This window comes from Gobius niger, assembly GCF_951799975.1.
Source record: "Gobius niger genome assembly, chromosome: 5".
Classification (NCBI taxonomy): Eukaryota; Metazoa; Chordata; class Actinopteri; order Gobiiformes; family Gobiidae; genus Gobius; species Gobius niger.
The window spans coordinates 2,728,435-2,754,524 of record NC_136856.1 but is presented as its reverse complement, the minus strand read 5'-3'; the positions used below and the strand labels follow the sequence as shown (position 1 = coordinate 2,754,524).

Genomic DNA, 26,090 nt, shown 5'->3' with positions numbered 1-26,090 from the left:
GGATTTTTTTTTTTTTTTACCTCCAGTTCGGCTTTAACCAAATCTAAAAGCTTCTCGACAGCAGAGCAACAGTGTAGCGCCTCATTTGAAAGCTAAAGCCTACAAAACGAATCGTAACTTTCTGTTGGGCTGTCGCCGCTTTTCTGTGTTTTTTTGTTATTTATTTTTGCCGTTTTCTCGTCACTTTTTTGTCGCTCTTTAGTCACTCTTTTGTTGTGTTTTTGTCGCTTTTTCGTCACTTTATTGTGTTTCAATGTCATTTTGATGCTTTTTTTTTTTCAAGCAGCTTTTAGAAGTGGGTAAAACCAAACTGGAGATAATGTGTTCAGTTCAGGTGGGGGTTAAGAGGTTAAAAAAACAACTCACTGCGATTTTTCAATCCAAAATATATATAAATAGTTAAATTTTGAATTTATATTATACTGTTTTTACACAATAACCACCAAAAAGAGGCTCATCTTCCCCGACTTTGGCAGGTATGCGAGCAAATTCATCTTGGGGGTCTGGAAATTACAGTATTTCTTTTTATACTTTTATTTAAGGAAGTATAACAGGTTTTTTTTTTACAGTGTGAAGAGCAGTGTATACTTCCTATACTGTGTGAAGAAAAGTATTCGACTGAGATGCTGCAGAGATAAGAGGATGTGGTTGAGCTATCGACACAAATACATCTTGATCTTTGTCTGTTTGCAGATCTGCATTTAGACCAAAGACCAGACAAGTTTCAGTGTCTAAACTTTAAAGCACGACTCCACTTCCCCTCCCCCTGCGCTCTGATAAAAGAGCGTGAATAAAGAGCTGATTCTGATAAATGCAAAGACCACACACTCCTCGTACAGTCAGAGGAAGAAGGCTGAACCACGAGACAATTCCTCTGTTTTATAATATAGACTTACAAAATGTATGATCACGTTTTGGAGTGAACTCTTCCCTGTAATGTGGCGCAGGAGCAAATACAACAAACACTCGGCAGCTCCAGCTCTGGCCTCATTTAAGACTTCAGTACCTTTTTAATGCCATCACGGTGAAATCTAATGCCTCCATCAAAAAATACTATTTGTTCTCATTGCATTAAATAAAAGATATATATAAATGAAAGGCTGATAAATAGGGATGAAAGTAGCTGCTAGTCAAAATAATAAAGTTAATATAAGTATAAGCAGAAGGATGTTAGATGGACAGTCGACCAAGACGGTATTTATGGAGAGTGGGCAGTTTTTTAGTCCGGTCTAACCATGTCCTGGACAGAACCAGGTCTAAAGCAGGTCTAAAGCAGGTCTAAAGCAGGTCTAAACCATGTCTAAAGCAGGTCTAAAGCAGGTCTAAAGCAGGTCTACAGCAGGTCTAGAGCAGGTGTAAAGCAGGTCTAAAGCAGGTCTAAAGCAGGTCTACAGCAGGTCTAGAGCAGGTGTAAAGCAGGTCTAAACCATGTCTAAAGCAGGTCTAAAGCAGGTCTACAGCAGGTCTAGAGCAGGTGTAAAGCAGGTCTAAAGCAGGTCTAAAGCAGGTCTAAAGCAGGTCTAAAGCAGGTCTAAAGCAGGTCTAAACCATGTCTAAAGCAGGTCTAAAGCAGGTCTACAGCAGGTCTAGAGCAGGTGTAAAGCAGGTCTAAACCAGGTCTAGAGCAGGTCTAAAGCAGGTCTAAAGCAGGTCTAAAGCAGGTCTACAACAGGTCTAGAGCAGGTCTAAAGCAGGTCTAAAGCAGGACTAAAGCAGGACTAAAGCAGGTCTAAAGCAGGACTAAAGCAGGTCTAAACCAGGTCTAAAGCAGGTCTAAAGCAGGTCTAAAGCAGGTCTAGAGCAGGTCTAAAGCAGGTCTAAAGCAGGTCTAAAGCAGGTCTAGAGCAGGTCTAAAGCAGGTCTAAAGCAGGTCTAAAGCGGGTCTAAAGCAGGTCTAAAGCGGGTCTAAAGCAGGTCTAAACCAGGTCTAAAGCAGGTCTAAAGCAGGTCTAAAGCAGGTCTAAAGCGGGTCTAAACCAGGTCTAAAGCAGGTCTAAAGCAGGTCTAAAACAGGTCTAAAGCAGGTCTAAAGCAGGTCTAAAGCGGGTCTAAACCAGGTCTAAACCAGGTCTAAAGTAGGTCTAAAGCAGGTCTAAACCAGGTCTAAAGCAGGTCTAAAACAGGTCTAAAGCAGGTCTAAAGTAGGTCTAAAGCAGGTCTAAAGCGGGTCTAAACCAGGTCTAAAGCAGGTCTAAAGCAGGTCTAAACCAGGTCTTAAGCAGGTCTAAAACAGGTCTAAAGCAGGTCTAAAGTAGGTCTAAAGCGGGTCTAAAGCGGGTCTAAAACGGGTCTAAAGCAGGTCTAAAGCAGGTCTAAAACAGGTCTAAAGCAGGTCTAAAGCAGGTCTAAAGCAGGTCTAGAGCAGGTCTAAAGCAGGTCTAAAGCAGGTCTAAAGCAGGTCTAAAGCAGGTCTAGAGCAGGTCTAAAGCAGGTCTAAAGCGGGTCTAAACCAGGTCTAAAGCAGGTCTAAAGCAGGTCTAAAACAGGTCTAAAGCAGGTCTAAAGTAGGTCTAAAGCGGGTCTAAAGCGGGTCTAAAGCGGGTCTAAACCAGGTCTAAACCAGGTCTAAAGTAGGTCTAAAGCAGGTCTAAAGCGGGTCTAAAGCGGGTCTAAACCAGGTCTAAACCAGGTCTAAAGTAGGTCTAAACCAGGTCTAAACCAGGTCTAAAGCAGGTCTAAAGCAGGTCTACAGCAGGTCTACAGCAGGTCTAAAGCAGGTCTAAAGCAGGTCTAAAGCAGGTCTAGAGCAGGTCTAAAGCAGGTCTAAAGCAGGTCTAAAGCAGGTCTAGAGCAGGTCTAAAGCAGGTCTAAAGCAGGTCTAAAGCAGGTCTAAAGCAGGTCTAAAACAGGTCTAAAGCAGGTCTAAAGCAGGTCTAAAGCAGGTCTAAAGCAGGTCTAAAGCAGGTCTAAAGCAGGTCTAAAGCAGGTCTAAAGTAGGTCTAAAGCAGGTCTAAAGCGGGTCTAAAACGGGTCTAAAGCAGGTCTAAAGCAGGTCTAAAACAGGTCTAAAGCAGGTCTAAAGCAGGTCTAAAGCAGGTCTAGAGCAGGTCTAAAGCAGGTCTAAAGCAGGTCTAAAGCAGGTCTAAAGCAGGTCTAGAGCAGGTCTAAAGCAGGTCTAAACCATGTCTAAAGCAGGTCTAAAGCAGGTCTAAAGCAGGTCTAGAGCAGGTCTAAAGCAGGTCTAAAGCGGGTCTAAACCAGGTCTAAAGCAGGTCTAAAGCAGGTCTAAAACAGGTCTAAAGCAGGTCTAAAGCAGGTCTAGAGCAGGTCTAAAGCAGGTCTAAAGCGGGTCTAAACCAGGTCTAAAGCAGGTCTAAAGCAGGTCTAAAACAGGTCTAAAGCAGGTCTAAAGTAGGTCTAAAGCGGGTCTAAAGCGGGTCTAAAGCGGGTCTAAACCAGGTCTAAACCAGGTCTAAAGTAGGTCTAAAGCAGGTCTAAAGCGGGTCTAAAGCAGGTCTAAACCAGGTCTAAACCAGGTCTAAAGTAGGTCTAAACCAGGTCTAAACCAGGTCTAAAGCAGGTCTAAAGCAGGTCTACAGCAGGTCTAAAGCAGGTCTAAAGCAGGTCTAAAGCAGGTCTAAAGCAGGTCTAGAGCAGGTCTAAAGCAGGTCTAAAGCAGGTCTAAAGCAGGTCTAAAGCAGGTCTAAAACAGGTCTAAAGCAGGTCTAAAGCAGGTCTAAAGCAGGTCTAAAGCAGGTCTAAAGCAGGTCTAGAGCAGGTCTAAAGCAGGTCTAAAGCAGGTCTAAAGCAGGTCTAAAGCAGGTCTAGAGCAGGTCTAAAGCAGGTCTAAACCATGTCTAAAGCAGGTCTAAAGCAGGTCTAAAGCAGGTCTAGAGCAGGTCTAAAGCAGGTCTAAAGCGGGTCTAAAGCAGGTCTAAAGCAGGTCTAAAGCAGGTCTAAAACAGGTCTAAAGCAGGTCTAAAGTAGGTCTAAAGCGGGTCTAAAGCGGGTCTAAAGCGGGTCTAAACCAGGTCTAAACCAGGTCTAAAGTAGGTCTAAAGCAGGTCTAAAGCGGGTCTAAAGCGGGTCTAAACCAGGTCTAAAGTAGGTCTAAAGCAGGTCTAAAGCAGGTCTAAAGCAGGTCTAAAGCAGGTCTAAAGCAGGTCTAAAGCAGGTCTAAAGCAGGTCTAAAGCAGGTCTAAAGCGGGTCTAAACCAGGTCTAAACCAGGTCTAAAGTAGGTCTAAAGCAGGTCTAAACCAGGTCTAAAGCAGGTCTAAAGCAGGTCTAAACCAGGTCTAAAGCAGGTCTAAAACAGGTCTAAAGCAGGTCTAAAGTAGGTCTAAAGCGGGTCTAAAGCGGGTCTAAAACGGGTCTAAAGCAGGTCTAAAGCAGGTCTAAAACAGGTCTAAAGCAGGTCTAAAGCAGGTCTAAAGCAGGTCTAAAGCAGGTCTAGAGCAGGTCTAGAGCAGGTCTAAAGCAGGTCTAAAGCAGGTCTAAAGCAGGTCTAGAGCAGGTCTAAAGCAGGTCTAAACCATGTCTAAAGCAGGTCTAAAGCAGGTCTAAAGCAGGTCTAAAGCAGGTCTAAAGCAGGTCTAGAGCAGGTCTAAAGCGGGTCTAAAGCGGGTCTAAACCAGGTCTAAAGCAGGTCTAAAGCAGGTCTAAAACAGGTCTAAAGCAGGTCTAAAGTAGGTCTAAAGCGGGTCTAAAGCGGGTCTAAAGCGGGTCTAAAGCAGGTCTAAAGCGGGTCTAAAGCGGGTCTAAACCAGGTCTAAACCAGGTCTAAAGTAGGTCTAAACCAGGTCTAAACCAGGTCTAAAGCAGGTCTAAAGCAGGTCTACAGCAGGTCTAAAGCAGGTCTAAAGCAGGTCTAAAGCAGGTCTAAAGCAGGTCTAGAGCAGGTCTAAAGCAGGTCTAAAGCAGGTCTAAAGCAGGTCTAAAGCAGGTCTAAAGCAGGTCTAAAGCAGGTCTAAAGCAGGTCTAAAGCAGGTCTAAAGCAGGTCTAGAGCAGGTCTAAAGCAGGTCTAAAGCAGGTCTAAAGCAGGTCTAGAGCAGGTCTAAAGCAGGTCTAAACCATGTCTAAAGCAGGTCTAAAGCAGGTCTAAAGCAGGTCTAGAGCAGGTCTAAAGCAGGTCTTAAGCGGGTCTAAACCAGGTCTAAAGCAGGTCTAAAGCAGGTCTAAAACAGGTCTAAAGCAGGTCTAAAGTAGGTCTAAAGCGGGTCTAAAGCGGGTCTAAAGCGGGTCTAAACCAGGTCTAAACCAGGTCTAAAGTAGGTCTAAAGCAGGTCTAAAGCGGGTCTAAAGCGGGTCTAAACCAGGTCTAAAGTAGGTCTAAACCAGGTCTAAACCAGGTCTAAAGCAGGTCTAAAGCAGGTCTACAGCAGGTCTAAAGCAGGTCTAAAGCAGGTCTAAAGCAGGTCTAAAGCAGGTCTAGAGCAGGTCTAAAGCAGGTCTAAAGCAGGTCTAAAGCAGGTCTAGAGCAGGTCTAAAGCAGGTCTAAACCATGTCTAAAGCAGGTCTAAAGCAGGTCTAGAGCAGGTCTAAAGCAGGTCTAAACCATGTCTAAAGCAGGTCTAAAGCAGGTCTAAAGCAGGTCTAAAGCAGGTCTAGAGCAGGTCTAAAGCAGGTCTAAAGCAGGTCTAAACCAGGTCTAAAGCAGGTCTAAAGCAGGTCTAAAGCAGGTCTAAAGCAGGTCTAAAGTAGGTCTAAAGCAGGTCTAAAGCGGGTCTAAACCAGGTCTAAAGCAGGTCTAAAGCAGGTCTAAAACAGGTCTAAAGCAGGTCTAAAGCAGGTCTAAAGCGGGTCTAAACCAGGTCTAAACCAGGTCTAAAGTAGGTCTAAAGCGGGTCTAAACGAGGTCTAAAGCAGGTCTAAAACAGGTCTAAAGCAGGTCTAAAGTAGGTCTAAAGCAGGTCTAAACCAGGTCTAAAGCAGGTCTAAAACAGGTCTAAAGCAGGTCTAAAGCGGGTCTAAAACAGGTCTAAAGCAGGTCTAAAGCAGGTCTAAAACAGGTCTAAAGTAGGTCTAAAGCAGGTCTAAAGCGGGTCTAAAGCGGGTCTAAACCAGGTCTAAACCAGGTCTAAAGTAGGTCTAAAGCAGGTCTAAAGCGGGTCTAAAGCGGGTCTAAACCAGGTCTAAACCAGGTCTAAAGTAGGTCTAAACCAGGTCTAAACCAGGTCTAAAGCAGGTCTACAGCAGGTCTAAAGCAGGTCTAAAGCAGGTCTAAAGCAGGTCTAAAGCAGGTCTAAAGCAGGTCTAAAGCAGGTCTAAAGCAGGTCTAAAGCAGGTCTAAAGCAGGTCTAAAGCAGGTCTACAGCAGGTCTAAAGCAGGTCTAAAGCAGGTCTAAAGCAGGTCTAAAGCAGGTCTAAAGCAGGTCTAAAGCAGGTCTAAAGCAGGTCTAAACCAGGTCTAAAGCAGGTCTACAGCAGGTCTAAAGCAGGTCTAAAGCAGGTCTAAAGCAGGTCTAAAGCAGGTCTAAAGCAGGACTAAAGCAGGTCTAAAGAAGGTCTAAACCAGGTCTAAAGCAGGTCTAAAGGTCTAAACCAGGTCTAAAGCAGGTCTAAACCAGTGTCCCCTGCTCAGTTTTTACTGGGTTTAAGTGTTGAAACAACTTTGGTCACACTTTCATTTTCTCACAACGATCAGTAATACTAATGCAAAGTACAAAAAAACATTACTATAAGTAAAGTATGTCATGAACAGGTTATTAAGGAAAAATGCATTTTATTTTGATATTGTTTTATTAAGGGGCCCTGCAGACAAGTCTTTGTATGGAAACTTCAGAAACCTATTTTATTATTTCAGTTTGCACATAAGATATATTTTTAATTATTTTTACACATGCCTTATTTATGTATAAATACATAATGAGAAATTGACTAAAATGAAGACATTTGATTTTGTTTGCAGCAAAACTTTGTAATTTCCACGTGACCTGCAGAGTCTCGACCTCTTCATTTCACATGAGGTGATTAAACGTTAGAAAAGTTCACGTGTCCGTGAGCTCCTTCCTGTGATGTCATCGAGTCCACACTCTGAGAAGTGAGAAACGACCAGTGTTTCTGCAGCTCCGTTTTCACGTGACTCGCAGAACACATTATTTTAAATCAGGCGTTTCAGACATGCGGCCCGGGGGCCAAATACAGCCGCGAGGTCATTTTTTGCGGCCCGCGAGATAATTACTTCTTTATATTATATGCGGCCCGCCGGTAAATTGCATTAAACACGTTAGAACTACATTTCCCATGAGGCACCGCGCGGTAGCGCCAGTGCTGCGGACGCGAGAACGTCAACATCAGACAGAGGAAGGAGATGCGGTGCTTCTGCAGACGACTTATCAACTTTTTTCAACAGAGAAACTAACTAAAAGAGACTGTGAGAGGAGCTTCTGAAACAGGTGGAGACTCAGAACATGAGGAGAAACTAAACATGTGCTGGAACAGTTACAGCTCTGCAGCAGGACAAAAAGCACCTTTACCATATTTACCTTTAGGACTGTGCAAAGCAAGCACATTGTATTATTGTTTAAAAGGACACAACAGTAAAGTGAGGAGCCTTTTCTCTCAGAGCTACATTATCATATCAATGAATTCAATCTTTATTAAGGACACATGTGCAAACTAGGGCTGTCACGGTATGAAAATTTTACCTCACGGTTATTGTGACCAAAATTATCACGGTTTTCGGTTTTATCGCGGTATTTTTTTGGAATGTGTGTTAATATGTTCAGAAAGCATTGATAGTCCTACACAAACTGAAATAGTTTCAAAAAAGTTTAACAGTGCTTGTTACATAAAAAAATACAGTATTGATTTCTCCGGTGGTTGCAAACATGGTTTTCTGTCCAGAGACACCAGGGGGAGATGAAAGATCCTCCATAAACACTTGTATTACCCCCACAGAGACTATGGAGAGGATTTATTAAGGTAAACACGTTACTTGGTACTGCTTTAACAGTACAAATATAAGCCCCATCAGTTCAAGGTCTGAGGTCAGTGACTCCACATTATTTACACGAGGTGAATCTGAGCTGATCTCAGACACACCAGAGTCTGGAAAAGTGTCCGAGTCGACACATTCATTAATGTATTTATTATATGACAGGGTCATTGAAAATGAACACAGAACAAAACAAGTCTGAAGCTGATGCTTTTTGCTGGTGCTCATGATCAGGCCCAGTCCCTGGTTAGGCTTTTCTACACTACATCAAAAATGACATTTGTTGTACATTTTGCCTGTCTTTAACAGGCTCACAGACAGAAACTGGACCTGACTCCTGAAAGATCACTGATGCCCTGAACCAAAATGGGATTAATTACGAAAAAACTAATTGTCTAAGTCTGTAATTTCAAATTTAGAAGCTCAGCAAATGTTTGGCTGATTGGAAACCTCTAGAAGCTTAAAATGTGCAGATAGGTAATGTACAGTCTATTTTAAGTTATATTATAGCAAACAATAAAAAGTTGCTAAATCATAATTGACTTAATATAAAAGGCTTCGTCTGTTGCCCCCGACCAACACTGGGTTTGCATTTTTGGCCCCCAGTCCAAATGAGTTTGAGACCCCTGTTTTAAAGGAACCGGCCACCGTTTTTTCCATCCTGAGATATGTTCTTACCTGAGCTTAGACGATGCGTAGCTGTCTGGTGACCACGCTCTTCCACGGGCACAAAGACCAGACAGGTACGGATCAACTCGTCTAAGCTCAGAACTTCTCAGTATGGAAAAACGGTGGCCTGTTCCTTTAAGACCCCGCCTGAACCGCCAACAGCATTAACTACAAAGCAGAAATGTTCTCACCGAGCATCGTGGCCTGTTTGAGGAACTTGAAGCTGGTCTCGAAGGTCATCTGCTGCAGCGGGGAGGAGTTGGACTGCATGGAGTGTCTGTTCAGGGGTTTGTAAACTCCCTCGAAACACATGTAATCAGCCACTAGCGAGAGGTGCCGCGGGTCCACCTCGATCCCTACGCAGAGGACACGGGTCAGGCAGAGGTTTTTGTAACAGTCTGATTTTCTTTCTGAGCGGGTGCTGTACCGTAGACGGCGAACACGTCTTTGATTTCCTTCTCGATCACTTTCAGAGCCACCTCGATGCCGTAGGTTTGAGCCATGGAGTGGACTTCGTTACAGTAGAGGCGCTTCAGGTCCAAGATCTGAAAGTGAACAGAACATTAAAAAGTGGATGATGCCGGGCCCTTGTTGCTGCGGGGGCCCCACACACCTTACAGTCTGTGTACAGGAAAAACCAGCTCTGGATGTTTACCAATTTCTGCATCACCCTAATTTGGGTAAAACTGAAAGATCTCTTAACTATAAAATTAACCTTATTTTTATGTTACACTTTGAGCATATGTTATATTAAACTTTACCTTACCAAAGTTGTTAATACGTCAACAAACTAAGACTGTAATTTAAAGGGACTGTACAGAGTTTAAAAATGTCAAAACGAAGTATTTTCCTCCCATGTCCTCATGTGTAGAATGAGCTCGGACCTGTTCACCACAACTGCCTCTAAAATCACTCAGAAAGGTGTTACTTTGGGTCTGAAGTGCTTAAAGGGATATTTCAGGATTTCCTCGTTATCCAGTGTTGCTGGTACCTGGAGATATTTTTTTTTGTAGTTCATGCAGTTCTTATGTTTGAAGAGTTTCGTGGCGCTAGGCTAATGCAAGGCTAGCGCATTTCTATGGTATCAGCTAGCCTGCATTAAAAACAGTGTGACCCGCTCCACAGAGCACCTGAGGCAAAACACTTATAACACCAGACTAACCATATACATGTCTGTGAATTATGTTTGGAATATAACTGACCTGCATCACATGAATGATCGCATTTTGAGGGACTATTTTCTAGCAGATCACTCCGCCGCTGCGTAGCTTATACAACCAGGAAGCTGATGCTCAAATATAAGGTATTTTAAATGCAAAATGGTTAAAATTATTCAGTCGACACAGACATTTATATGGTATATATAAGTGATTTGCCTCAGGTGCACTGTGGAGCGGGTCAGACTGTTTTTAATGCAGGCTAGCTGATACCATAGAAATGCACTAGCCTTGTACTAGCCTAGCGCCACGTAACTCTTCAAATATAAGAACTGCATTAACTACAAAAAAAATATCTCCAGAAATCAGCAACACTCGGGATAACTAGGAAATGAGGCCCTATGTCAAACATCCTGAAATATCCCTTTATTATAAAAGCTGCAGTTACGCATAAGACCTGAGGTGGCAGTAGTGAGTGTAACATTACCAACTTGCATCTAGCCCCTTTAAACCTTGCTCTATTTATTATTTCAATTTAGTAATCAGACTATATGGGCAAATTGGGCAGTGAACATGAAAATATATTCCTGTCAGTAATATACAGCAATAAATAACTGTCTCTCGGGGTGTCCCGGGTCAGTTTTCAGGTCTCTCGGGGTGTCCCGGGTCAGTTTTCAGAATAAACACTGGTCTCTCGGGGTGTCCCGGGTCAGTTTTCAGGTCTCTCGGGGTGTCCCGGGTCAGTTTTCAGAATAAACACCGGTCTCTCGGGGTGTCCCGGGTCAGTTTTCAGAATAAACACCGGTCTCTCGGGGTGTCCCGGGTCAGTTTTCAGGTCTCTCGGGGTGTCCCGGGTCAGTTTTCAGGTCTCTCGGGGTGTCCCGGGTCAGTTTTCAGAATCTCCTCCACACTCACGTCACTGTACTTGAACAGCTCGTGCATGTTGATCCCCTCCGTGTTGAGCATCATCTCCTTCTCGCCGCTCTTCGTGGTGACCTCGCTCAGCAGGCAGCGGGTCAGCCCCTTGGTCTCCATGACGACCGCGCTCCTGGCCAGGGCCGACACCACGCCGGTGAGGTCGAAGTGCACCCTGGTCACGGGTAAAGCCAGGTCCACCTGCGGCGGGGACACGGTAAATAATCATACAAGTGAACATGAGAACAGATTTGTACTGGACAGAAAGATATTCCCCATTTAGTTTGTACAGCTCAACATAAAACATAAGAGGAAACGGACATTGACAAAAAATAACCTCTCAACCAACACGTTCATCGAGAGCATTTACCCAAATCTAAAAGCTTCTTGAACAAAGAGTCAAAACGGAGATAAAACTGTGACAAAAAAGTGCTGATAAAAATAGTTTAAAAAGTGACAGACACAACAATGCAAAGGAAAAGATCTGACACATGTTGTAGCTTCATATGAGGCGTTGCTCTGACCTATAGAGGCTGCATGATGTGATGTGCCATTCGTTCAAAACTCGAGATTCACTTTTTACCGACTCAGGAGTCGTGATTCCCGCCTCCATGAACTCGCTCACTAACTCGAATCACTCTGTGGTTCAAACAAAAGCACCGACACGGATCACGTGACTCGACCGCTAACTAACTAAGCTAGCCTCGCACTGAAGTGTAAATAAAGGAGGATTGGGGAAAATAGATAAATATATTATCCCAAATCATGGATTACATAAAATATCACTTTATCCAGTTCACTTTCTAAAATGGCACCAGATTATATTATTATGGGCAGCACGGTGGCACAGCGGTTAGCGCTCGTGCTTCACATCTGGAAGGTGTCCAAAAATGCGAACCCAGCGTTGGTCGGGGCCGCAACAGACGAAGCCTTTTATATTAAGTCAATTATGATTCAGCAACTTTTTATTGTTTGCTATAATATAACTTAAAATAGACTGTATACATTACCTATATGCACATGTTTAAGCTTCTAGAGGTTTCCAATCAGCCAAACATTTGCTGAGCTTCTACATTTGAAATTACAGACTTAGGCCTTTGTGTGACCGACAGTTAGAACTGATGTGGTTATATATTTACTGTCAATGTTGCTGTAATTATTTGCAGTATTTTTTTATACATTACCATATTCTCTATTTTTAATGTAACTATGGATCATGTGTCCTTAATAAAGATTAAATTCATTGACCTGATAATGTAGCTCTGAGAGAAAAGGCTCCTCACTTTACTGTTGTGATGCTTTTAAACACTAATACAATGTGTTCGCTTTGCAAAGTCCTAAAGGTAAATATGGTAAAGGTGCTTTTTGTCCTGCTGCTGCGGTGACTTTTCCAGCTCATGTTTAGCTGAACAGCTGAAGTTTCTCCTCATGTTCTGAGTCTCCACCTGTTTCAGAAGCTCCTCTCTCTCAGTCGCTGCTTTTCGTCTGTTTCTCTGTTGAAAAAAGTTGATAAGTCGTCTGCAGAAGCGCCGCATCTCCTTCCCCGTCTGATGTTGTCATTCTCGCGTCCGCAGCGTTGGCGCTACCGTGCGGTGCCTCATGGGAAATGTAGTTCTAACGTGTTTAATGCAATTTACCGGTGGGCCGCATATAATATAAAGAAGTCATTATCTCGCGGGCCGCAAAAAATTACCTCGCGGGCCGCATTTAGCCCCCGGGCCGCATGTCTGAGACGCCTGATTTAAACAGTGGTTTACATTAGACTGACTCAAAACACCCGATTCACTTTGGAGAGTGGTTAATTTTAACTCGAGTCAGTAAAATCAATCAAACTTCACATCAGTAGATTTGGGTAAAGCTTTGGGTGAAGGTGGGGACAAGAGGTTGACTTGCACGTTTACATATTTCTGCTGGTTTGCCAAAGCTTCATTATAGGAACAAGTATTGAGATGATGATCCTGGTGAACATCTGGGCTCCCACCTCACACCACAGCTCGCTGACGTGGTCGTAGCGATAGCCCTCGATGGCGGTGCTGGACGCCAGGACGGTGGTGATCCTCGTCTCGTCCGGCCCCTCCGCGCACGGCTCCGCTCGCCGTTTCTTGTGTTTCCTGAGTCCGTACGCTGTGGGCGCGGCACCGGCCTCTTCCGACGCCTCCTCCGAAGCTTCCACGCTCGATCGGGCCTCGTCCTCGTCCTTTTGCTCGTCCAGGTCCTCGGCGTCGTCTGCAGACTCCTCGTCACTGTCATAGTCGACCTGCCATGAGAGAAGTGTGGAGTGACTTTATGTAGCACTTTGGCCTCATAACAGTTTACACGTATTGTGCTGCATCAGCCTGTGTCACATGTTTCCCAGAGTCCTTTACAATATACCCGGCCCTCGACCCAAACAACTTCGACACCCCTGATATGCTTCAAACTTGAATTGGTGCTGCGTTTTATTTGGGGGGAGTTTCGCTTCATACATTTAACCTCTTAACTCCCACCTGAACGGATCCAATTTTCTCCTACCCCAATCAAAAAGCTTCTTGGGGAAAAAGCACCAAAACAGCCACAAAAAATGAGAAGAAAACAAGGATGTAAACGCAACAAAAATGTGGCAAAAAATCCACAAAGATGTGACAAAAATGTGACAAAAACTCAACCATCAAATGACAAAAACTCACCAAAAAAGTGACAAAAACTCAACTAAAAAGTGACAAAAACTCAACTAAAAAGTGACAAAAACTCAACTAAAAAGTGACAAAAACTCAACTAAAAAGTGACAAAAACTCACCAAAAAAGTGACAAAAACTCACCAAAAAAGTGACAAAAACTCACCAAAAAAGTGACAAAAACTCACCAAAAAAGTGACAAAAACTCACCAAAAAAGTGACAAAAACTCACCAAAAAAGTGACAAAAACTCAACTAAAAAGTGACAAAAACTCAACTAAAAAGTGACAAAAACTCAACTAAAAAGTGACAAAAACTCAACTAAAAAGTGACAAAAACTCAACTAAAAAGTGACAAAAACTCACCAAAAAAGTGACAAAAACTCACCAAAAAAGTGACAAGAACGCAACTAAAAAGTGACAAAAACTCAACTAAAAAGTGACAAAAACTCAACTAAAAAGTGACAAAAACTCAACTAAAAAGTGACAAAAACTCACCAAAAAAGTGACAAAAACTCACCAAAAAAGTGACAAAAACTCACCAAAAAAGTGACAAAAACTCACCAAAAAAGTGACAAAAACTCACCAAAAAAGTGACAAAAACTCACCAAAAAAGTGACAAAAACTCAACTAAAAAGTGACAAAAACTCAACTAAAAAGTGACAAAAACTCAACTAAAAAGTGACAAAAACTCAACTAAAAAGTGACAAAAACTCAACTAAAAAGTGACAAAAACTCAACTAAAAAGTGACAAAAACTCACCAAAAAAGTGACAAAAACTCACCAAAAAAGTGACAAGAACGCAACTAAAAAGTGACAAAAACTCAACTAAAAAGTGACAAAAACTCAACTAAAAAGTGACAAAAACTCAACTAAAAAGTGACAAAAACTCAACTAAAAAGTGACAAAAACTCACCAAAAAAGTGACAAAAACTCACCAAAAAAGTGACAAGAACGCAACTAAAAAGTGACAAAAACTCACCAAAAAAGTGACAAGAACGCAACTAAAAAGTGACAAAAACTCACCAAAAAAGTGACAAAAACTCAACTAAAAAGTGACAAAAACTCACCAAAAAAGTGACAAAAACTCAACTAAAAAGTGACAAAAACTCAACTAAAAAGTGACAAAAACTCAACTAAAAAGTGACAAAAACTCAACTAAAAAGTGACAAAAACTCACCAAAAAAGTGACAAAAACTCACCAAAAAAGTGACAAGAACGCAACTAAAAAGTGACAAAAACTCACCAAAAAAGTGACAAAAACTCACCAAAAAAGTGACAAGAACTCACCAAAAAAGTGACAAGAACTCAACAAAAATGTAACAAAAATTGAAAAAAAATAAAAAAATAAAAAAAGGTGACAACACAGCGAGGAAAAAGATCAGTTTTGTGGGTCTTAGCTTTCAAATGAGGTCTATAGCGAAAGAGGACAGCATGCATTCGGTTTAGGCGGGTGGTAAGAGGTTAATTGCTCTTGTAACTTGAGTTACTTAAAATGCAATGACTAATATATCCCTGTATTTTGTGCAAGTATTATGTTAAAATTTTCCTTAGTTACTGAAAAAAGTAATACATTTTTGTAATACGTTATCCCCAACACTGCACGCGACAGTGCCCCTTATGCCCCTAGAGGCCATAAGCGCCACTGCAGGTGTCGTTTACTCATTAATTGTCCGTGAGAGTAAATACTACGCTGACAGAACAGACTTGGCTGTAAATACTGTTTAAGTGGCGCTAGCCCAGTTAGCTTTGCCCGTTAGCCTGTTAGCTTCTTCTTTGTGATTCCATTAGTGTGTATTGGTGATTCCAACCCGGTGCAGGGAAAGTTGCAATTGTGTTTTTCTGGTCAGAGACACCGGGGGAGATGAAAGACCCCCCCCCCAATCATCCCATTAACACCTGTATTACCCTCAGAGGGACGACGGGAAGGAATTATTAAGGTAAACACGTGACTTAGAGGATCAGGACGCTCCACACGGATGAAAAGTTTACTTCGAAGAGGAAAACTATCGCTGCATTTGGACCAGGTGGGTTATTTTTGAGTCTGCAGCCGTGGATTAGCTGGACTTCTAACAGTAAATACTTATAAATGCACTGTTTACTAGTGTTGCTTTATGTATATAGTAAGTTGTACTAAACTCTGTGAAATCGAGGAAGTGTGGAGCTTGGTTTTGTCCGACAGAGTTAGCTGCAGTTTTTAGTCCAGGTCGCAGAATCTGTTGATGTCGAGATGATGTGCTCGGATTTTAAATAAAAGTGTGACCTTCTCAAAAACAATTCTTTGTTGTGGTTGTTTGTGAAGAACTCAGCGTACAGGAGGTTAGATGGTAAATGGTCTCATTTACTTCATTTAAGCGTTTTACCACCTACACTATGCTCTGAAAGCTCCACTGGGGCGGATGTGGTCCAGAAACCAGCGTGTACTTTTAGGTCGTCATGACTCATAGCGTGTCTCGTGTGTGAAACAGAAGAGAATGAAAACCAGTGTGCGGCGTCTCAGGTCTCGCACCTGTCAGATTCTTATAGTCTGTGGCTTCATACAAGAGCGAGATTAGAAAGAGTGATAACTAACTATTATCGTATTTCCCCCCCAAGCCGGAACCTTTATATTTGTGTGTTTCTGGTACGCCCGTATATATCTGACGCACATCCGTCCACAACAGCGATGGACGATAGACGCTGTCCTGCTGTGACTAAAGAGTAAAAAGAGTTCTCCTTCCACCGTAGTTACTCAAGTCTAAAATATCATCTCAATGTAAAACATGGTGGACAAACACAGAGACGTCCTCCATGCTAATGTTAGCGCTAATGTTAGCGCTTTCCCGTGGACTTCAGCGCTTTGTAATACAGATTGTTTCCCGCCTGCACCTGTCACTGCCTTTGCCCAAAACCGCTCTCACGCTGCTGCAGGGGGGGGGAGAAGCGTTGGGCATTGTGGACTCCCAGAGCGGGGATGAACAGGGAAAGTGTCTATGAGACGTACGCGACTCCTCCAGCGCCGTGAGGACGGTTAAAAAGCCTCTGTCATTATGAGCTATTCTCAGGCCGGGTTTTATTTTGTGCTCATGTACACCGGAGCTGAGAGGGAACAGTCGGTCTGTCGGCAGGGACAGAGAAAAAGAGAGAGAGAGGGATGAGTCTGTGATCTCTCGTTTCAGGGGAGGAAATAGTTTGTGGTGGAGTTTGTGCTGGTCTCTAAACGGACAGAAAACGCAAAAATAACACTGCGCAAATGGGTGATACGTATCTTTTCCCACTTTGTAGTGGTTATACGGTCATTCTGCAGGCCTTACAGTGGTTATACGGTCATTCTGCAGGCCTTATAGTGGTTATACAGTAATTCTGCAGGCCTTCTAGTGGTTATACGGCGTATACCTGCGTATCACGTAGACTACACCACTGCTGATCTGTGCACTTTCGCTCCAATTCAACTTTATCCAAATCTAAAAGCTCAAAATGGCGACAAAAACAAGATGTAAATGAGGATAAAACGCAGCAAAAAAAGCATAAAAAGAACAACAAAAAAAGTGATGAAAAAGCACCAGAGATACAACGACAACCTGGCAACAACGCAGGGAAAAATCATCTCAGTTTTGTCGGTCTTAGCTTTCAAATGAGGCGTCACTTTGGCCTATAGGCTGTGAGCTCCAGTCGAGAAGCTTTTAGATTTGGGTAAAGCTGAAGTGGAGTAAATGTGCCGGGTTAAGGCTCATTTGAACCAGCTTTACCTCCTCCTCCTGCTTGTCTTTCTGTTTGGCGTCCGTGGCGTCGGCGTCGCCTTCGTTTGCTTTGTCGTCCACGATCTCCGGCTCCTCCTCCGCATCGCCGTCATCCACCTGCAACAAAGACTTCACTCAAAAACACTGCGGAAACTCTTCAAGCTTCTAATTCAGCCTTTTCACAAACCTCTGGCAAAAAGCAGAGTTTGAATGATTACTTTACTTAGTATTACTTTGTACTGTATTCTGTTTTAGTGAAATATTCCGCAGTACAGAATGGGTTCCTACCGCCGCAGACCCGCCCGGCCCCTCGGCGGCGTCGTCCTTGTCTTTGAGCGTGGCCTTCCTCGTCTCCACGGAGATCGAAGCCAGTTTCGCGCTGTGTTTCTTAATGGCCTCGGTGAGCAAACGGAAAAACCTGCACAGAGGATTTACAACGTGATGCTTTTGTTGATTCCGGGCACAGAGGAGCGTCCGTGTCCCGCCGCTCTGACCTCCTCTCCATGTACTGCAGGATCTGCCGCGGCGTCAGGAGCTTGTCGTCACGGTAACGCTCGGGCGGCAGAAAGTGGAAGCCGACTTTGAACGTGCGCATCTTGTTGTGCGTCCCGGCGACTCGCAGAGACTCCACCACGTCCACCTTCTGCAAAAGCTGCAAACGTCCACAAGAGCAAAGAGTCAGTGACACCGTCAAACTATCAGCTTTGAAATCTGTAGTATTTGAGATTTATGAGGACCGTTTCCAGTAGGGATGGCCGATATATAGATGCTGCCGATATTATCGGCCGATATTTGTAATTGTTTCCACATATCGGTATCGGTCCGATATGGGGAAATATCGGCCGCTATTTTTTTCTTCTTTTAATTATTTACTGCACCGTAATGCCGTAGCGCACCTGAATGCAGCAGCAGTGTAGACGGGCTGCACTGACCTGACTGCGGCAACAGTTTATTCAAATTATCTAAAATAAACAGTGGCTCCTGAAAATAAAGAACCTCTAGCAGTAAATTCACACGTCTCCAAAAGAAAATATGTTTTTACTAAGTTTAAACAAAGAGGGGACACTTGACACCAGAGATACAGAGCCACAAGTTGCTGCTGGAACAAACTGGACTAAAACTGCCTCATGGACTTTATTCTGAGTCAGGATTAACAGGAATCATTTTCTGATGGATTATTTGTCGCTACATCTGAGGTGAGTGTTGCAAAAGTTTCTGCGTCCTGACGCCAGATTTATAACTTTGTTTGTTAGCGCTAGCATAGCTGCTAACAGGCTAAAGGCTACAACACGTAAACATGACCTTTCTGTCATCATGTAGGTGTAACTACAGTGATGATCATGTAGGTGTAACTACAGTGAGGATCATGTAGGTGTAACTACAGTGATGATCGTGTAGGTCTAACTACAGAGATGATCATGTAGGTCTAACTACAGTGATGATCATGTAGGTCTAACTACAGTGATGATCATGTAGGTCTAACTACAGTGATGATCATGTAGGTCTAACTACAGTGATGATCATGTAGGTCTAACTACAGTGATGATCATGTAGGTCTAACTACAGTGATGATCATGTAGGTGTAACTACAGTGATGATCATGTAGGTCTAACAGAGATGATCATGTAGGTCTAACTACAGTGATGATCATGTAGGTCTAACTACAGTGATGATCATGTAGGTCTAACTACAGTGATGATCATGTAGGTCTAACTACAGTGATGATCATGTAGGTCTGACTACAGTGATGATCATGTAGGTCTAACTACAGTGATGATCATGTAGGTTTAACTACAGTGATGATCATGTAGGTCTAACTACAGTGATGATCATGTAGGTGTAACTACAGTGATGATCATGTAGGTGTAACTACAGTGATGATCATGTAGGTGTAACTACAGTGATGATCATGTAGGTGTAACTACAGTGATGATCATGTAGGTGTAACTACAGTGATGATCATGTAGGTGTAACTACAGTGATGATCGTGTAGGTCTAACTACAGAGATGATCATGTAGGTCTAACTACAGTGATGATCATGTAGGTCTAACTACAGTGATGATCATGTAGGTCTAACTACAGAGATGATCATGTAGGTCTAACTACAGTGATGATCATGTAGGTCTAACTACAGTGATGATCATGTAGGTCTAACTACAGTGATGATCATGTAGGTCTAACTACAGTGATGATCATGTAGGTCTAACTACAGTGATGATCATGTAGGTCTAACTACAGTGATGATCATGTAGGTCTAACAGAGATGATCATGTAGGTCTAACTACAGTGATGATCATGTAGGTCTAACTACAGTGATGATCATGTAGGTCTAACTACAGTGATGATCATGTAGGTCTAACAGTGATGATCATGTAGGTCTAACTACAGTGATGATCATGGCGTTATGTCGCATATTTAATTAGATGCATTTGCATCGTTAGCACATTTACCATTGAAAACAATGCAGTTCAAAGCTCATGCTAATCTTGTAAATCTACTGTTTGCTTTTTGCCAGCTCTAAACCAACTCTACATCTTCAGTCTGGCCTCATAAGTTCAGTATAAGGTGTTAAAGTGACATGATGATATTTTTTGCAATTCCAAAGCTTCATACAGAGCTGTGTGTCCACAGAGAAGTTTATCAGATTTTTTTAAAGTTAAAACATGTAGCTTAAATAACATGGTAGGCTACATGTTTAAATAAAAAATACAATAAATAGTAGCCTAGCATATTCCCAGTGTCACTGTTTCCCATTAATAGAGGACATGGGTGAAAGTATAATAATAAGTAGGTCTGAGTAAATATTTAGCCAAAAACAAAATGACATTCACTCCAACATTGCATTTGGTCTTTTTAATATTTTTCTAATAAAAAGGTTTGTTTCATCCTGGTGTGTGAGACGTGTCCCAGGCATAAATAAATACATTCCGTCAAATATCATATATCATATACCACAGCAGCGAGGCAAATATCGGATATCGATATTGGCAAAAAATGTTCATATCGGTCCATCCCTAGTTTCCAAAGCAGTTATGAAAATTAGATCCTTAGAATGGACAAGTGCCTAACATTTGCTCTCAAAACAGAAGAAGGTCTGATAACTGCTGACAGTCGCTCCTTTTGTCTTATAAGATTTTTAGATCGGAGAGAAACATCGTGAGCTTCTCTCATCTCCACTCTCTACAATCATAGCTAAGATCAAAGTTTTGTCGTGGCAGTTTCAGGTTTCAGAAGCCGTGTTTAGCCGAGGCGAGATGCTAGCGGGGTTTATTGTCCCGGAAAAGTGCAGGGAAAGTCCTGTAAAAATGCGGAGTTGGACTGTGTTGCTGTGACTCTGGCAGAGTGTGGTGTGCTGATGTGTTGACGGGACACTGACAGAGATCCTCTCTGCAGCGAGAGGAGGCTCACTCTATAACTCGTCTTTGGTCGTACGACGGTTATATTTTAAAACTTTATCCCCGGCTCACTGTACGACCAAAGACCTAAGATTTCTCTCACAACCGCACAGTGTTCACCCGCCATAGCTCGAGGGTTATCGTCCATGTGGCACAGCTGTTGCACAAGAGAAGGCGGGGCTTATGAGAAGAGGAGGTCGACTGAGGCCTGGTTTATTACAGCAGCACTGACAGCGGTCTGTCAATTTTCGGTACATTTTCTCTCCAAACGTCAATGACAAATGATCCGCAGTGAGTCTAAAAAAGCCTGAACTTATGAGCAGCTTCAGCGCAAATGCAGAAGCGAAGCAAAGCTATAACTCCAACACTTCAGTCATTATCAGAGATGGCAGAGCCGCGTCTGAGCCAGGACTAAACCAGGACTGAATAAGAAACTAGACTCTTAGACAAAGAGAAAAGCAGTGACAACACGGCAGTGACAACGAGAAACACATGGGCTTTACCTTTAGCTTTGCCTTTAGCTTTACCTTTAGCTTTAGCTTTACCTTTAGCCGCAGAGCCTGAAGTCACTGCTGTTGTTTAAACTCCAGTTGCACCGGAGCGTTTGGGATCAAAGATTGTCTCTGGAAAAGGTGAGGCTCACTCTGCATTAGCCATGTTTGGAACAGTTATGGTGCATTGTCAGTGACAGAGTGAGCGCTCTCACTATGTAACAGATCTTTGACATGTGAGGAGCTTTCACTGTGGAACAGCTCAGTGAGTTTAGAAAAGTTTATCTTCAGTAAACGGTCCTGATGTGGATCTGGTCTGTTCCTGCAGCTCAGGAGGTAATAATGTCCTTTCGCTCTTTTTATCACGGCTTTAGTGGGAATTCTGCTCAAAACATGGAAGTTACAGGTGACGCTGCTGCTCCTGTTTTCTGTTGTGCCGTGTTTGTGCCGCTGTGCTGTTTGTTCTCCTGAACTTTTTATACACATTATTTTAACTCGATTAAAATAACATGGGTATCGAAAAAAGTACCGTTAAGGCACCGAAAAGCAGGTATCGTTAAAGTAGTGGTATCGAAAAAAAACGAACGGTACCCAGCCCTAGTCATGGGTGGTCACCACACGTACTTCCCACTGAAAAGCTCTAAGTCTGGAGTGGAAAGATTTGTAAAATGCAGCGGTTTGCCAGAGAACGCTAATGCTTACTATTATGAACTTGGTCAGTGTAAATTATCCATGTATGCATGATGTTTTTATGTATTTTACTATAACATCAGCCTTCCCAGGGTCTACGGGTGGAAATTAGCACTTGAGTTATAACCTGGTACAATACATCTCTCCCCTTAAGGTTTAATGCTTATTGTAATGTAAATAAATAAATAAACTAAACTAACACCAACTAATTAAGGCTGGAACAGAAATTATGAAGCTGCTGGATCAGCCAAGTGTTTGCATTTTAGTTTATAATATGCTGTTATAGAACTTAATTAATGTCCCACAGGGGAAAAGAGGATCACTCACTCACGGGTAGATTCCAGGGACCTGCACAGACATGCTCTGAGACGCCAGAGCTTCTGAGCTTCATCATCTAGATCTATTTCAAATGGGAAAGTGCCTGTATACAAGTGTGTGCTGTGATAAACTGCAAATCAAATCTCCAAATGTTTAGCCCAGGAAATGAAACGGTCAAAGTCACCTCGGCCAGACAGACGCGCGTGAGCATCTTCTTCAGAGTCTTGGCTTTCTTCAGAGCCTTCCTGGAGTTGAGGACCGGGACGCTCATCATCGGAGTCTTAATGTTCGCACTGGCCACCATCAGGATCTCCCTCAGTCTGAGCGGAACAGAGCAGAGAGCGTTACAGGGGAATAATAAAATATGATTGTGCTTTAAAGGAACATAATGTCGGTAGAAGAGATTTTAGGCGTGGACTCTGGATATTAGCATGACATGAGCAAACAGGCCAGTGCTGGACTCGAGAGGGCGATCTCTAAATTACCGAGGGATTCCCAGGGTGACGTTCATCTCTCCTCTGCCGGCGAAGTGGAAGGTGTTAAGCGTCATCTGAGTGGACGGCTCCCCGATGGACTGAGCCGCCAGCAGCCCCACGGCCTCCCCGGGGTCACACAGGGCGCGCTGCCACTTGTACTGCAGCAGCTGGCGGAGGCTGATAACACAAACAAACACAGCTATTTATTATCGAACAGACTGAACGCGCTCCGTCCTGGGGCCCCCTGGACTCTGGAGGCGGTGAGGGCGGTCAATAAATCAGGCTGGGAGTTAGATATGAATACATTCCAAAACGTGAGACTGCAGTTTCGACTGAACGGGGATTTGTCCTGCAGCTTTACCTGTCGCTGTGGGGAAGCTGCCCGTCCGCTCTGCCGCTCAGAAACTTCTCCGTGATGTCGTGGAAGTTTTCGGACACGGATCCGAAGCTGACGTCGGGCCGTAACACACCGAGCGCCGGCTCCGGACATCGCACAGACTTCCTGCCGAACCTCGATTTACCGTGAGCATCGAGAGCCTGCCACTGCTGCACCAACTGGGAGGAGACGGGGACGGATCAGTTATTACAATGTATCGGAATCGCTAAATTATTTGTCAGTTTCTCATGACTTTTTTGTTTCATTTCAGTCTTATTTTGGTCCTGATTAAGTTTTTAAAAGGTCCTTATCAAAAACACCCCAGAGTGGTTTGTGGCTTCATTCACACAGTTCTCAGCAATCCTCCTGAATCCTGCAGCTCCGCCCTCTCCCGGAAAACCACTGAGTTGGAAGGTCTTAATTCTATGCTTAGGGCCTGATTTTCATTTGTAAAAGTGCTTTTTCATTTTTTCTTTCTTAAGAAAAAAAAGGAAGTGTTCGAGGCGTCTGCGCTGCTCCTGTGGAGAAAACATACACGCCCTCTAACCTACTCTGTTCTTTTTTCGTACCTCACGATAATGTCAGAGAAAAGCGTGTTTGGCTACAGGACTTTATTCAACCTTCCTAAAGAAGAGGCCACTCGCTAGAAGTTGGAATTTCTCTCCTAGATTCGGTGACTTTCACCAAAACAGTGTTTTTCTGTGACTGTGATGGATGTTTGGTGAACCCTCAACAGAACCAAAGTGGATTCAGTTTTAGAACCAACGCCCGTCCCATAATATAAACACCTGATGGAGCGGCCAGGACAGTGTTAGCGTGTGTGTTAGCATTTCTTTTACTGCTAATAATGCATGGGCGGATTAACTCAGAGAGAGGGGGCGGAGTTAACTGAATCCAAGCGTCTTGTCTTCCAGGTTTGTAAAATACCTCTATTGTACACTGTCCCTGTTTTTCTAAATAAATAAATAAAATAAACTAACACCAACTAGTTAAGTCTGGAACAGAAATTATGAAGCTGCTGGATCAGCCAAGTGTTTGCATTTTAGTTTATAATATGCTGTTCTACAGTTTTCAACTCACAATAGAAAATGCATACAAAGAAACACACATTTCCTCCTGCCTTTAAACACTGTATTGACTAGACATTCAGTCTGAAGCTGAAAAACCCTGTGGCTAATTACCAAATGTAAACATAGATGCGCCGCTTTTATACAGTGAATCCTGAGCTTTCAACAGTTTCACTCAAATAAATAATAACTATAAAGTCACAGCGAGTCACTGAGAGTCACTGAGAGTCACTGGCCTCAAGTCCAAGTCAAGTCTTTTTAGAGCTTTAGTGAAGTGAGTCTCAAGCAGTGTTAATTTTGACAACATATTTTAATTTAGTCTTAGTCTTATGACGAAAATGTAATTCGATTTTAGTCTAGTTTCAGACAAAAAAATATCTTCAATTTTAGTCTAGTTTTAGTCGACTAAATTTAAAACAAATTTAGAACAAATTTAAAACAAATTTAGTGGACTTTGCATCGATAATATTGATTATAATCATATTTAATGTTGTTTCTCTGCTTCATGGAGCTGCTCCACATGAACAAAGCTCAGAGCTGATCCGTTGGCAGTGATTGTAAATGATCTGAGGCTCTTTCAAACTGACAATAGAAGTTTGGATGATTTTAGTCTCTCCTTTTCATTTTGATTTAGTCTTATTTTAGTCGACTAAAATATCTGGACATTTTAGTCACAGTTTTAGTCTCATGAAAAACTTTTAATTTAGTTTTAGTCCAATTTTAGTCACAAAAATAACACTAAAATTAAGACTAAATATTTTAGTCGACGAAATTAACAAGGGTCTCAAGTCATTTGACTCGAGTCTCCCACCTCTGCTATAACAAGTACAAAAATACCTCTAAAGTAGGATTGTCTCTGCCGTTAATGTTGTCTCCGACTGGTATCGTGTCTTTGACTTTGGCCGATTTCTTCTGGGTGAACAGCAGGAATGCACCTGATAACACACAGGCGTGATCAGGAAAAGGGTTTGTATACAAGACAGTAATCAATACACAAAACACACCACTCTTCCTGCAAATGTATCTTCTGCTGTAAATCCGACTCACCTTGTCTGGGATCGGCCGCCTCGTGCTTGTTCTTCCAGCGCTGAATGGCTGTAAAGTGTCGTCTGGCGGCTTCAGGATCCAACCGGGACAGGACTTCATCCAAACCCTGGGACTTCCTGATGACCTAAAGAAAGAAATGAATGTAAAAACAACTGTAGATGAACTCCAACACTCAGAGCTACAGCTACAGTGAGCGCGACAGACTGGATGTGTGTAGAACATATTTATCCCCAAAGATTATGTTCAAACCAACGGGGCCCATGAACCACACGTCACTGTGGCAGCCATTTTGGCCAGTGGCACCGACGGGAGGCGGAGCACTGAATTTGACAAGGCTGCACTTTGTTACTTTTATATGAAGGAAATAAAAGCAAAGTTACCGGGAAAAATAAAAGTATTGAAAGCTGGTACCGAAAAAGAAATACAAATCTTTATATTCAAGTCTTGATGCTGTTGGTCATGAAAATGTAAAAGGAAAAAAAGTTGCCGAAAATTCATTTAAAAAGGAAAAAAATTGGGGAAAACAAGGAGACGGAGAATTTGGCTCAAAAATGTTTTATTTTTTTTTAAATGGGAAAAAATTTGAACATTTTGGGAAAAAATAGGGGGAAAAAATGTCTTAAAATGGAGGGGGGAAAAATAACAATAATAATAAAAATTTCGGTAACGCTTTATAATAAGGGTACATGAATGCATGAATTCATCATGACTTAGTTCATTATGAATTCATGTGAGGTCATGATGATTCATAATGAAATATTCATGAATTCACACCATTAATTCAGACAATGAACTCATTAATGATAATGATTAGTTCATGATCATGATGATGTTTTTGTTTGTGAAGAAACCAACCACACCACGGACCAAACTTTGTATAAACTTCCAACTAAAATGACCTCATGGTGAGTTCATCATGAGTTCATTCTGAATGAGCCGCTTAAAATGAAGCTTTAATAACTTAGAAGATACAGGTACACGAGAGCAAGAACACACAGAAGAGCTTAAATCAACCTTTTTTATTCATTTATGACACAATACAAAAACTGTAACAATGCTTTAGTAAGTATTATGGCAGTATGTTTGCAGAGGCTCTCAGTCGCCCAGGAAGTATTCATTTAGTGAAGCTCTTAATCCATGTTTTGCTTCTATTTTAGGGCCTGAGTGTTATTGGAGCCATGTCGAGTTTGGCTTTACTTGTTACATTTTCTGAGCACTAGAGCTAAGAAGCTTCTGTG

The 26,090-nt window shown here is 42.6% G+C and overlaps 1 protein-coding gene across 2 annotated transcripts in view; it reads right to left on the bottom strand.

Moving 5' to 3' along the window:
* polr1a (RNA polymerase I subunit A) overlaps positions 1-26,090 on the bottom strand; it is a 60,016-nt gene that overhangs the window by 1,371 nt on the left and 32,555 nt on the right. For both annotated transcript variants that reach the window (XM_079556164.1, XM_079556165.1), the window contains exons 25-36: positions 24,853-24,976; positions 24,643-24,740; positions 22,724-22,917; positions 22,372-22,539; positions 22,071-22,206; positions 17,486-17,643; positions 17,280-17,409; positions 17,001-17,108; positions 12,602-12,877; positions 10,621-10,821; positions 8,976-9,093; positions 8,740-8,904 (exon numbers count right to left, since the gene is read on the bottom strand). In XM_079556164.1, coding sequence (XP_079412290.1) covers positions 8,740-8,904; positions 8,976-9,093; positions 10,621-10,821; positions 12,602-12,877; positions 17,001-17,108; positions 17,280-17,409; positions 17,486-17,643; positions 22,071-22,206; positions 22,372-22,539; positions 22,724-22,917; positions 24,643-24,740; positions 24,853-24,976 — 1,876 coding nt within the window. The remainder of the gene's footprint in view (positions 1-8,739; positions 8,905-8,975; positions 9,094-10,620; positions 10,822-12,601; positions 12,878-17,000; positions 17,109-17,279; positions 17,410-17,485; positions 17,644-22,070; positions 22,207-22,371; positions 22,540-22,723; positions 22,918-24,642; positions 24,741-24,852; positions 24,977-26,090) is intronic.